This window comes from Pristiophorus japonicus, chromosome 16, assembly GCF_044704955.1.
Source record: "Pristiophorus japonicus isolate sPriJap1 chromosome 16, sPriJap1.hap1, whole genome shotgun sequence".
NCBI classification, from domain to species: Eukaryota; Metazoa; Chordata; class Chondrichthyes; family Pristiophoridae; genus Pristiophorus; species Pristiophorus japonicus.
This window is the reverse complement of record NC_091992.1, coordinates 87,057,013-87,069,786: the sequence shown is the minus strand read 5'-3', so window position 1 is coordinate 87,069,786 and position 12,774 is coordinate 87,057,013. Positions and strand designations below refer to the sequence as shown.

Genomic DNA, 12,774 nt, shown 5'->3' with positions numbered 1-12,774 from the left:
CCTCTCATGGATCGCTTGTGTGGTCATTGGGAAATTGATGAAGTCATTCCTTTGCGCATACAGTGCAGCCGTGACCTGGTAAATGCAGGCATGTATTGCACGTTGAGAGATAGCACACACATCTCCAGTTGCAGCCTGAAACGATCCTGAGGCATAGAAAGAAAGTGCAGCTGTTACCTTCACTGCAACAGACAGGGCAGTTGTCCTTCTGCTTCTGGGCTGCAAATCTGCTCTCAGCATATCACAGATCTCAACGACAACTTCTCTGCAGAAATGCAGCCGTTTGACACAATCAGCCTCGCTCATGTCCAGGTATGAGCGCCTGGCTCGATATTGTCAATGTGGGTAAGATCTCCTGCCCATCAACCTATGGGCTATGACGTTCCTGGTGCGGTGAGCTCTAATCAATTCTTTCCTATGCAGTGAATTGATGGCGAACCATTGCATAGTACGTGGTGTTGAGAATACAGCACCCATTCTGCAAATTTAAGTTTAAAAGTATCTATCTGTCTGCCTCTCCCTGTCCCTGGCCAAATGGCCTCAGTCCCCTTCGCAGTTCGAAAGCTGCTTGATGTTTCCTCGGCTGCCGTCCAGCCACTGATGGAAGGAAGGCCTGCCTGAAGCACCACAGCTTGAATGCTGCTGCTGCTTCACACAGGTAGGAACATGGACTATTTAATCTTTGCTTTCTTTATAAACTTTTATTCAGGTTGGATCTTTATTTGTATAAGTATGACTGTTGAATGATTGTAAAATTTAATTACTCCCCTTCACCGCCCCCCCCTCCCCCTCTCCCCCTTCCCCTCCCCCACCCCCTCATTCCCTATGCCTATTTTGTAACCTACGCCTGATTTATAAAGTGTAGGCAAGGTTTTTCTGAGCGTACAAAAATCTTCACTTACTCCAAACTAACTTAGAATGGAGTAAGTTTTCACTGCCTAAACTTTCAAAACAGACGTAAGTGGCTGGACACGCTCCCTTTTGAAAAAAAAAATTCTGTTCCAAAATGAAACTGTTCTAACTGACTAGAACTGGAGTAAACTAAATGCCGAGAATTGCAATTTCTAAGATTCTCCATTCTAAACCAGTTGCTCCAAAAAAAAAAACAGGAGCAACTCAGGCCGAAACTTGGCGCCTATGCCCCCTAGTTTTAGTTTCCCCTATGAGTGGAAATATCCTCTCTGCATCCATCTTGTCGAGCCCCTTCATTATCTTATATATTTCAATAAGATCACCTCTCATTCTTCTGAACTCCAATGTGTATAGGCCCAACCTACTCAACTTATCTTCATAAGTCAACCCCCTCATCTCCGGAATCAACCCAATGAACCTTCTCTGAACAGCCTCCAATGCAAGTATATCCTTCCTTAAATAAGGAGACCAAAACTGTACGCAGTACACCAGGTGTGGCCTCACCAATACCCTGTACAGTTGTAGCAGGACTTCTCTGCTTTTATACTCTATGGCCCTTACAATAAAGGCCAACAACATGGATGCACAATAATTTTACAATCCATGTCTGCGGAAATGGGTGACAGCTACGAGCCTTCCGTAACCCAGCCTTTTGGTAACCCCAAGAAACATGATGGCTGGAATTTTAATTTGGAGGCGGGTGGGGAGCGAGGTGCTGGGGGCGGGGGGGGGGGGCTGGGGGTGGAGGTCAGGGGGTTGCAGTGCTGCAATGCATTCAGGAAACCTGGGAGAACAAGTTTTCCTCATGCCCTGCCGAATGTAACAGCAGGGCCTGATTAACATTTCAAAGCTCTGTTTCCTGCCCGTAGCCAGCCAGATGGGGTCTGTGGCACCAAGCCGCAGAGAGGAGGGAGGGAGGAATCGTGGGGGGTGGGGCAGTCAGGAGGCCGGGGATCATCGACGAGGTTGGGGGCTACAGATCTTCGGAGGGGACTGGATGTTGGAGGAAGGATCTGGGGTTGCAGATCAGAGGCCAGAAGGGTGATCGGAGACAGAAACCATGGGGGGGGGGGGGGGGGGGAAGGGTGGGAGGGTCTGATCGCGGGAGGCTGGCGAGGCAGGAATGCTGGATCCAGCAGGTAAGTTGAAAAGCACTTATCTCCTAGATCCAACAAGTCCTCGCTTTCCGTTAGCTGGCGGGTTCCCCGAGGCCTGAGAAAACCCACGGTCAAATTTAAAATGGTGGCTCACCATGAGCTATGTACCAACCCCCCCCCGCACTCCGCCACTGTCCCGCCTCTGTTTAAACCAGAAGTTGGCAGTTTGGAGGTGGGTTGGGGTCAGGATTCCGATTTTTAACTCTTTAATCTCTCACCAACCTACCCGTTTTTTTGGTGTTAAAATTCACCCCAATATTCTGGTTTGCACAAAGATGACTGTGACAGCATATTGAGGGTGGAAGCAGTGGTACCCTGGACGATCATAACGTGATTAAGTTTGACGGTTTTTGTTTGAATAAATAAAAAGAAACTGTTCCCACTGACAGAAGGGTTGGTAACCAGAGGACTCAGATTTACGATAATTGCCAAAAGAACCAGAGAGGGAGATGAGGAGAATTTGTTTTATGCAGCGAGTTATGATGATCTGGAATGCATGGCCTGAAACGTTCAAAAGGCAATTGGATATATAATTGGAAAGGAAAAATGTGCAGTGCTAGTGGAAAAAGGAGGGGAATGGGATTCATTTGATAGCTCTTTCAAAGTGCCAGCACAAATAATGGCCTCTTTCTGTGCTGTATGATTCTATGATAGAAACATAGAAACATAGAAAATAGGTGCAGGAGCAGGTGCAGGAGTAGGCATAACCCAAAACCGTACATCAATATTCAGGTATACAACTTTAAAAGGATCAATTTCGAGGCGGTAAGAGATGAGCTTAAACAAATCAACTGGGAATAGTACTCGAGAAACCTTCAGCGGCCGAGACTCAATCCCGCCCCTCAGCATGACTTACCGCCGCCCTTCCCGCCCCCATTATGACCGACTTCCGGCCCAACGTTAAAAAATCTTCTAAGTGCTGAAAATGGATCGGACGGCCGCCTCATCGCTCCCGGCGGATAAACGAGGTAAAAAAAAAAATCATAGGTGCGTCAACTTTCTGGCATGCCTAAATTTCGGCCCCAACAAGTCAACCTGGTATCTGTTCTCAAAAAAGCTGATCAAACCAGTCTCATCGTCACACATCTGTACTAGGAAAATAATTGAATTGACCATTGGGAACAAAGTAGAGGAGCAACTATACGAAGTGTAAGTGGAAGCCGACAGAGCTTCAGGAGGTGCAGATATTGCCTGACCAACCTCTGACTTTTTTTGAGACAGTGACATCCCAATTGGATCCTTCGACTTCCACAAAGCCTTTGATAAAGTGCAACATGAAAGGCTGTTCCACAACGTGAGTCAGCGTCACTGGGAGTTTCCTCCTGATCGGCCATCAGAACTTCAGTGGAACGTCAGCGGGATCCTTGGACAGATCCTCAGGGATCCAACCACCTTCTGTTGAAGTTAGAGCAGCTGATCGGGAAACCACCCCACGAAGGAAATTCCCAGCATCAGTATCCTATGACACTGGGGGGGCTCTGATCATTTACAGAGGCCTAGGATTTCGAGAGCTTTTTCCACTTAGGAATGGAATGCCTGCAATAGGTTGAGTGCCCAGAGAAAGGTAGCCTTAAGGCCTTATTCACAATCCCTCTCCAATCAGAGGTTCAGGGAGGGGCAAGAGAAGCCATGCAGCGAAGTCCTTTCTCTTGTTATGAAGGTCTTTGCACCAGGGACTAGCTGGAGACCATCTGGGAGCTATTTTCCAATGCCCTTCCTGACCTGCCTGTGTCAGAAGACATTCTCTCCCTGATCTCTCTCTGTCCCAGATCGGTGAAGTTTCATTTCTTCAAAGTCTATCCTCAGATCCATACAAACACAGAGACTAAACTAATACCTTAATTTTAATGGAACTTACCAACTTCTATTTAAAACAAAGTTCAACATGTTAAATGGAATTCCATTTGACCTGTTCTTCTTTGCGAGTGTTTTTGTGAAATTAAGGTATAAAAGATCATTGGGATCACAAGAACTATCCCAAATGTAAAGGGATGAGTTATGTGAACAGAGTAGAAACATTGGGCCCAAGTTTCGGCCTCAGTTGCTCCTGATTTTTTGGAGCAACTGGTGTAGAACGGAGTATCTTAGAAATTCAAATTCTCGGCATTTAGTTTGCTCCAGTTCTAGTCAGTTAGAACGGTTTCACTTTGGAACAGAATTTTTTTTTCCAAAAGGGGGCGTGTCCGGCCACTTACGCCTGTTTTCAAAGTTTCGGCAGTGAAAACTTATTCCAAATTAACTTAGAATGGAGTAAGTGAAGATTTTTGTACGCTCGAAAAAACCTTGTCTACACTTTAGAAAATGAGGCGTAGGTTACAAATCAGGCGTAGGGAATGGAGGGTTTAAAGGGAAGTTTACAAACATTAAACACTTCAGTTTTACAATAATAAATGATAAATACATGAATAAATCAACCAATAAATCAATCAAAAAAAATTAATAAGAAATAATTTTTAAAAAAATCAATAAATAAAACATTTGCTACTTACCGACTGCAGCACCGGGAGCCCTCCAACAGCGTGCTGGGATGCCCCCCCCCGCAGTGTGTTTCTGTCAGTGTCTCTATCTCTCTGTCTGTCTGTGTGTGTCTCACTCTCTGTCTGTCAGTGTCTGTGTTTCTGACAGCGAGGGGAGGGGGAGGAGAGGCGGGGGGGGGAAAGAGGAGAAAGAGGAGAAGGGGTGGGAAAAGGAGAAGGGGGGGGAAGGAGATGGGGGGGGAAGGAGATGGGGGGGGAAGGAGATGGGGGGGGGGAAGGAGATGGGGGGGGGGAAAGGAGATGGGGGGGGGAAGGAGATGGGGGGGGAAAGGAGATGGGGGGGGGGGAAAGGAGATGGGGGGGGAGAAAGGAGATGGGGGGGGAGAAAGGAGATGGGGGGGGAGAAAGGAGATGGGGGGGGAGAAAGGAGATGGGGGGGGAGAAAGGAGATGGGGGGGGAGAAAGGAGATGGGGGGGGAGAAAGGAGATGGGGGGGGAGAAAGGAAATGGGGGGGGAGAAAGGAGATGGGGGGGGAGAAAGGAGATGGGGGGGGAGAAAGGAGATGGGGGGGGAGAAAGGAGATGGGGGGGGAGAAAGGAGATGGGGGGGGAGAAAGGAGATGGGGGGGGAGAAAGGAGATGGGGGGGGAAAGGAGATGGGGGGGGAGAAAGGAGATGGGGGGGGAAAGGAGATGGGGGGGGGAAAGGAGATGGGGGGGGGAAAGGAGATGGGGGGGGGAAAGGAGATGGGAGGGGGGAAAGGAGATGGGAGGGGGGAAAGGAGATGGGGGGGGGAAAGGAGATGGGGGGGGGAAAGGAGATGGGGGGGGAAAGGAGATGGGGGGGGGAAAGGAGATGGGGGGGGAAAGGAGATGGGGGGGGGAAAGGAGATGGGGGGGGGAAAGGAGATGGGGGGGGGAAAGGAGATGGGGGGGGGAAAGGAGATGGGGGGGGGAAAGGAGATGGGGGGGGGAAAGGAGATGGGGGGGGAAAGGAGATGGGGGGGGGAAAGGAGATGGGGGGGGGAAAGGAGATGGGAGGGGGAAAGGAGAAGGGGGGGGGGGGGAGGCTGAACGGGCCGGGCCCAAGACTTCGGGCAGGGCCCGTCCCCAGTACCAGATTTACAGGTAGGTGGCGTTGGGTCATGTCGGGTCGGGTCCGGAGTCCGGGGTCTGGAGCACGGGTCGGGTCGGGGGGAGCGTGGGTCGGGGTTGGGAGCGCGGGTCGGGTCGGGTCAGGGGGAGGAGGATGGAGGTCGGGTTGGTTCGGATAGGGGGAAGGGGGAGGGAGGGAGCGCGGGTCGGTTCGTGTCGGTGGGGGGGGGGTGGTGGGAGGGTGGTCGGTTCGGGTCGGGGGGGGGGGGGGGGGCGGGGGGGAGCGCGGGTCGGGTCCAGTCCGGGGGGTCGGGTCGGTGTCGGTGGCGGGAGGGGGGAAGCAGGAGTCGAGTCGGGTCGGGAGGAAGCAGGAGCTGGGCGTGAGAGGAGCCTTATTCACGCAGCCCGAGTGAGGCCATTGGGCCAGGGCTAGGGACTGCGTGCTTCGGGCCCCTCCCACACAGTTTTGGGTGCCTGGAGCTACTGCACATGCGCGCCCACTGTAGCGCGCACGTGCAGAGGTCCCGGCACTGTTTTCAGCGCAGGGACCTAGCTCCGCCCCCTACAGCTCGTGCTGCGCCGCGCCAAGGGCCAGCAGGGAGCCGGAGAATCTGGAAGTTTTTTTTAGGCGCACTTTGTGGCGCGAAAAACGGGCGTCCAGGTCGGGGCTGCGCCGCTCTAGGCGCGGCCCGAAACTTGGGCCCATTAACTTCATAATTTAAAATACAGTAGGGTGAGGAGAACCTTACACACATATGAGTATATAGATAAGGTCAAGCAGAATATCACTTCAAATTAAAACAGGAAAGCAGCATGCAGAGACATACATTATAAACAGCGAGAAACCATTTTAAAACAGATATTCGGAAGAACTTCCGTACTGAAAGAGAGATAAATGTTTGGCCCAATTTACCAGGCAGATTACTAGAAGCAAATTCCTTAGGGACATTCAAAATGAGGCTAGACTCTATAAAGGGAGAGTTAGGGTTCTGGAGAGGATGACTTCAATGTTTCTTGTGTTCTTCCTACAATATAGCTTTGACCTTAATCCATAGTAACTGTTAACTTTATGCAGATGTGCCTGTTTTTATTATTTTAGAAGCACTGCAAGAATCACAATGAAGTGTAAGATGATAGTCAATGAACTCCTTGACAGCACTGTTACGATAGGTTTACAAGAATTAATTTGCAGGTTAGAGGGAAATTCCAGTCCTGTTTATCTTTGATCATATTCCAGCCAAGTGGATCATTGCTGGGTCATTTCACCACACCCACAACTCAAGGTGAGTGCAATAACAATGGAGCACTTTATTTGAGAGTTTATAGGAACACAGAGCGGCATAATATCATCCCATTTCCCCATTATTCTGCTTGTCTGATACATTAGAACGGTGACCACTTTAATGTAATTAATTCTGTATGTTTGCATTAGACAGTGAATGTATCATAAAGGGTGCATTATTCTTTTATAATAGACTGCTGTAAAACCAGACATCACTAGAACTACCATGTGACACACAAGCATTTCAGCTCTCTCTGTGTTCACTTTTGGACTCAGGATGCGGAATGCAGGTAGAATTGGCGAAGCCTCCATCGCGCAAACTCGGCCTAGTTATACCTGGCATTGAGCGGCCTAAACATCGATCCTGAATGGAAGTGCTGAAGACCACTTAAAAAAATAAGGCCCAGCAAATGTTTGTAGGCCAAGGAGAAGCAGGTGTGCCGACAAAACAATTCCGGCGCATTTGAGGCAACCCCCCACCGCTCCCCACTACCAGACCTGATTTGTCGTCTGGCTCAGTATCGGGGTGGCTGATATCTCATGCTCCCCAAACCAGCGAGCTACAGCGGGGCACCCATTTGCTGCTCGTTGGAACAATATAATTGGGGCCCAAAGCTGAATTTGGCTTGGATTTCACACCAGCGCACAGAGCTAACACTCCATCAACTTTGCATCCGTTTTGAGCACATCAATTTACACAGGATTACATAGGATATACGGCACAGAAACAGGCCATTTGGCCCAACCAGTCCATGCCGGTGTTTATGCTCCACCTGAGCCTCCTCCCGTCTTTCCTCATCTAAATCTATCAGCATAACCCTCTATTCCCTTCTCCCTCATATGCTTGTTCAGCCTCCCCTTAAATGCATCTATACTATTCGCTTGAACCACTCCCTGTGGTAGCGAGTTCCACATTCTCACCACTAAACTTCTAAGTTCCCTATTGGATTTCTTGGTGACTAGCTTATATTGATGGCCTCTAGTTATGCTCTTCCCCACAAGTGGAAACATTCTCTCTGTAGCCACTCTATCAAAACCTTTCATAATTTTAATGACCTCTTTTAGGTCATCCCCTCAGCCCTCTTTTTTTCCAAGCGACAAGAGACCCAGCCTTTTCTTAGTTTCTTGGCCTTAGTGTTTTGCTGCCTGGCATCACTCTCCAGTCCAGGTGGTATTCGGCACGGGTAAAGGAAACATTAGGCAGCGGCTGGTTAGATCACTTTACCTGGTATTCCTTGATCTTCCTCTGAAGAGTAGCAGTTAGCGATTGTTCATCTTCCAGTTTAGTGCTCACTGTATTTATCTCCAGCTCCTTCCTTAAAACAGAGCAAAACACATTATACATGGAAGGCAAAGCCCCTAAAGCTTTTCACAAGGAAAAATATCTGCCAATCACATCTTCCTTTATAAATAAAACTGAGAGTTTAGTCATTAAAGATGACGATGCATTTACCAGAGCCAACCTTCAATGGGAGAAACCACTAAAAGCTCAATAAGTGTAATGCCTGGCCCAGTGAAGTATCACGTGGACAATGTTCTACCGAGCCAGATGCCACTGTGTCCGACATTCGAAGTTTATGAAAAGAGGTAATCTTGGAGATTAAATATTTGCTTGGAATGACTGAAATCATACAAGTGGCTTCGTTCAATAACAGGAGCCGAGAGGAAAGGACATTTCGGACCCATTAACTTTCCTCTCGATCTTGCAATCAGAAAATACTGCAATTTGGAACATTCCACTGACAACTGACTAATATTTAGGAGAATATTCTTTTAGCACAATAGAATATTTTTACTATGTAATAGAATTTTTGCAACAAGTCCCTTTTGGCCTTGTGTGTGTTACATAAATATTGTACCATGGGATTTGCACATTTCATGACCAGTTTTGTCAGCATTAGCTCTTAGCACGGGGTTCCAGAATTTTTGGGATAGTCAGGTTAAGTTTTAGACACACGAACAGCAAAGCTCTGAGGGTTAATCACCCTTTACACTTCCTTTTAAGAAACTGTTTTTTATGACTGTAGAAATGTGGCCGACTGACAACTCTCCCTCTTCCTTCCATTGGAATAGTCTGAACGCCTCTCAGTGTTTTCCCAAGACAATATTACGTAGATCAGCCAGGGCACAGGGAGAATGAACTCATAGAAAGAAAGACTTGCATTTATATAGCGCCTTTCACGATCAGCGGACATCTCAAAGCGCTTTATATCAATGAAATACTTTTGCAGTGTAGTCACTGTTGTAAAGTGGGAACCGCAGCAGCCAGTTAGCGCACAGCAAGCCCCCACAAACAGCAATATGATAATGACCAAATATTCTATTGTTGTTATTATAATTGAGGGATAAATATTAGCCTTGACACCGGGGATAACTCCCCTGCTCTTCTTCAAAATAGTGTCATAGGGTCTTTTATGCGCACTTGAGAGAGCAGACCGGGCCTCGGTTTAACGTCTCATCTGAAAGATGGCACCTCCGACAGTGCAGCATTCACTCAGTACTGCAGTGGAGTGTCAGCCTAGATATATGTGCTCAAGTCCCTGAAGTGGGACTTGAACCCACAACCTACTGACTCAGAGGCGAGTGTGCTACCCACTGACCCACAGCTGTAGCACTTTTTAAGTTGGCACTACAACATGCTGCTCCACTCGAAATAAAGCTCCTTTGCCACAACTAAGCTAGGTTGTTTCATTATTCCTGTCGGTATTCCACTTGTATGGTCTTCTGGCACACTGGTATCCATTATTCATCTGTGAATTCCATTTACTTATTATATCAGAGATATACTGATATATACTGAAGTATCAGGGTGTCCCGTTGCATTCACAAGTTTAAGTTTCTTACCTGCTTTCCATGCGTATAAGAGTACAACACCAAGATGTACTCAAAGAATCAGGGGTTTTAGTATGGTGCTTGTACTGACTGGTTTTAACTCTTCCTGCAAATTTTTTTCTGCTCATATCTTGATTGTTTATCAATTACGTAACAAGTTTCTTCAGGGGAAAAATGCAATACAGTGAAAGCCATGTTTAACAGACCACCCACAAGGAAGTGCTTACAGTCAGTTACAAGCAATTACTCAGATCAGAAAGGAAAATTACTGCGAGAGAAGCACTCAAGTTTTATCGCCCCCCAAAAAGCCCAGGGGACTGAAATGAACAGCAATCTTTGTTGTGGCTTTATTTACACTGAGCATAAATTAGAGATTTTTCATATGGAGGGGAATTTATTGAAATTGAAAATAGCATTAAAAAAAATTAAATGTAATCCTATCCATTTAGCTTCTGAATGGAAACGTTTATGGATTTACTTTAACCAGATTAACCCTCACTTCCAGTGTTTTATTTGGTGGTTAAGGCTAGGTGAGTAGCCAAAAAAATTGAAGAGAACGTTGCAATCTCATAAATTTGTACTTCAGATGGCAGCCCATCCACCATCTTAAGCATCCATTCCCTCCACCACTGTTGTATTGTGGCTGCAGTGTGTACTATCTACAGAAGGCACTGCAGCAACTCGCCAAGGCTTCTTCAACAGCATCTCCCAGAGCCAACATTTTGCTCTTTCTAAATTGAGAAGCTTAGTGACAGACCAACTCTCAGTGCAGGACTTCCCCAAGATTGAAAAGAGTAGGAATGAAAAAGTAGGAAGTAGTTATACCAAGCTTGGGGTTTAAAGCCCTGGGGATTGTAAGAAGGCGGCACCGCAAATGGAGATAAAATGTTTCACAGGTTTGAATTATAGGTTGGTCTAGTGGACGGCAAAATGCAACATAACAAAGCAGCAGAGTTTGACAAATGCACAATCCAACTTGGCATACATCACGAACCAATCTAATTAACATCACGAATACGTCAATTCATCACCAAAACACAACGTAAAAAGTACTCACTTCTTGATAACTTCTTCCAGGTCAACCTTCAGTTTCTCCATTTCATTCAGGCTATCGATGGTCATCTTGAGGTCTCCGTCAAGCCTTCGCCTTCCCCTTTCTAGGTCTGTCCGCAGTTGTTTCTCCTGTTCAAAGCTGTACTCAAACTGTTGAGGAAATGCAGATTGAAAAATCAGTTTTATTTTCAGTTTCTGACAATCATGTATGTCAATTCTGAAGAGGAAAAAAGCAGAATATTCACAATGATAACAGTGACATAGTCAATACCTTACGGAACCTTCTGAAGAATGCAGGGTTTTTTTTTGGGGGGTGGGGGGGTGGGTCATTTTATACTCAACGAGAAACGAAATGTCAGTGCTGTGGAACGGAACACCTTTTCTACTTTTGCCAGCATCAAGCACACTCTAGGTCATGTGCAGAAAAGCTCAATACAGAAGAAAACTCCCTATGCTCTGTCTCGACAAGGTAGCGTACCCATAAGATCAGAAAAGCATCCTCTACTGCACCAATGCTAATTTTCCCACTTCCCACACCAGCCTTTCTGAGGCCTTGCTGTGTAAAGTTGCCAATCTCATGTCAAACTGCGGAATTATGGGCGGTTTTGTGCTGTAGACAGATGGCCATGAGGAATCGAGTTGAGACTTGGTCAAACCCATTCCAAGTAGGACCTTTACAACTACCAGACAGGAAAGACTTCAATCCCACCAGTCTGGGCTCCAATTAGCTCAAGTCTCAGAAGAAAGGACAGCGTACAAACCCACGGCATCAGTCAGTCGACTAAAGAGGGCTCTTTAAAAAGCATTTCTAGAAAATAACTGGTTTGTCACAACATACGGTTCTGTTCTTTTATACTTTTCTCCTATCTTCTCTTGGTCCATGCTTGGGTACGGTTCCGCAGATGGTGACACCCATCAGGGTGGTCATCCTTCATGTGTCTACTTAAATAATGTGCATTCTCATCCTCCATGGGGGGTTGCGAGGGGTAAGAAACCATAGTCCAGACGAGTTTTGTCCTTAGCCAATATCTATACAGCAATTGGTCACTGAAGAGCAATCAGGTGTATTAACTCTCTTAAGAGATCAAAACTACGATTTTCCTGGTGTGTGTGGCTCAGTGGCTCACTGGGCGGTTGCAATGTATGCGCCTTTGAGTATGCTCACAGATTTGTAGAGTTGTTGACATCCGGAGGTCCCCAATGGAGTGCTCTCTACGTGGGAGTCCTCCCTTTATTTATTGTGGACTTGGCCTGGAGGGTGTTGCATGGAGCAGTCCCGTGCAATAAGTTTTAAAGTCAGTTCACAGACTCCCAGGCCGCCTGCAATTTCTGCGGTCTGGAAGAGTCCGTGTTCCACGTTTTTATGGAATGTGCGAGGTTGCAGCCCCTCTTCCATTATTTGAAAGGGCTGCTCCTCAAATTCTGGTTGTACTTCAGTCCCACACTCCTGATGTTTGGGCACCCTGTGAGTGGGCAGGTCGGAAGGCCTTCTTGTGGGACTGCTCCTGGACATGGCTAAGGTGGCCCTCAACCGGTCCAGACCGCGGGCGGTCGAGGGGGTCATTCAGCCTGACTGCCTGACTCTCTTCCGCAGTTAGATCAGAGCCAGGGTGTCCCTGGAGATGGAGCACGCGGTGTCCACCGGTATAGTTGCGGCCTTCCGCGAGAGGTGGACTCCAGAGGGACTGGAATGCATCATCATCCCCGGCAACCAAATTTTAATTTGACCGTTTAAAGTTTAATTTGTTTGAATTGTCGGTTTTAGTGCTCCTTTAATAAGGGGGCACTTGGTTATTGTTTCAACTGAAATAGTTGTGAGTGGCTTAGCCAGTCACATGGTGTTCACAAGCTTCAATAAAACCCCAGCCAGTTAGGTTCAGGGGATCCACGATGAGGCAGGTGGTTGTGAACCTGGCAGATTAATTGGTAATGTGTAGTGTAATTGTTAAACCTTTGCTAATAAACCA

At 47.2% G+C, this 12,774-nt stretch overlaps 1 protein-coding gene across 1 annotated transcript in view; it reads right to left on the bottom strand.

Annotated features, from left to right (window-relative positions):
* The window catches only part of LOC139226633 (myosin-16), a 326,697-nt gene that overhangs the window by 166,315 nt on the left and 147,608 nt on the right, over window positions 1-12,774 (bottom strand). The window contains exons 4-5 of the mRNA XM_070857530.1: window positions 10,812-10,957; window positions 8,148-8,238 (exon numbers count right to left, since the gene is read on the bottom strand). Coding sequence (XP_070713631.1) covers window positions 8,148-8,238; window positions 10,812-10,957 — 237 coding nt within the window. The remainder of the gene's footprint in view (window positions 1-8,147; window positions 8,239-10,811; window positions 10,958-12,774) is intronic.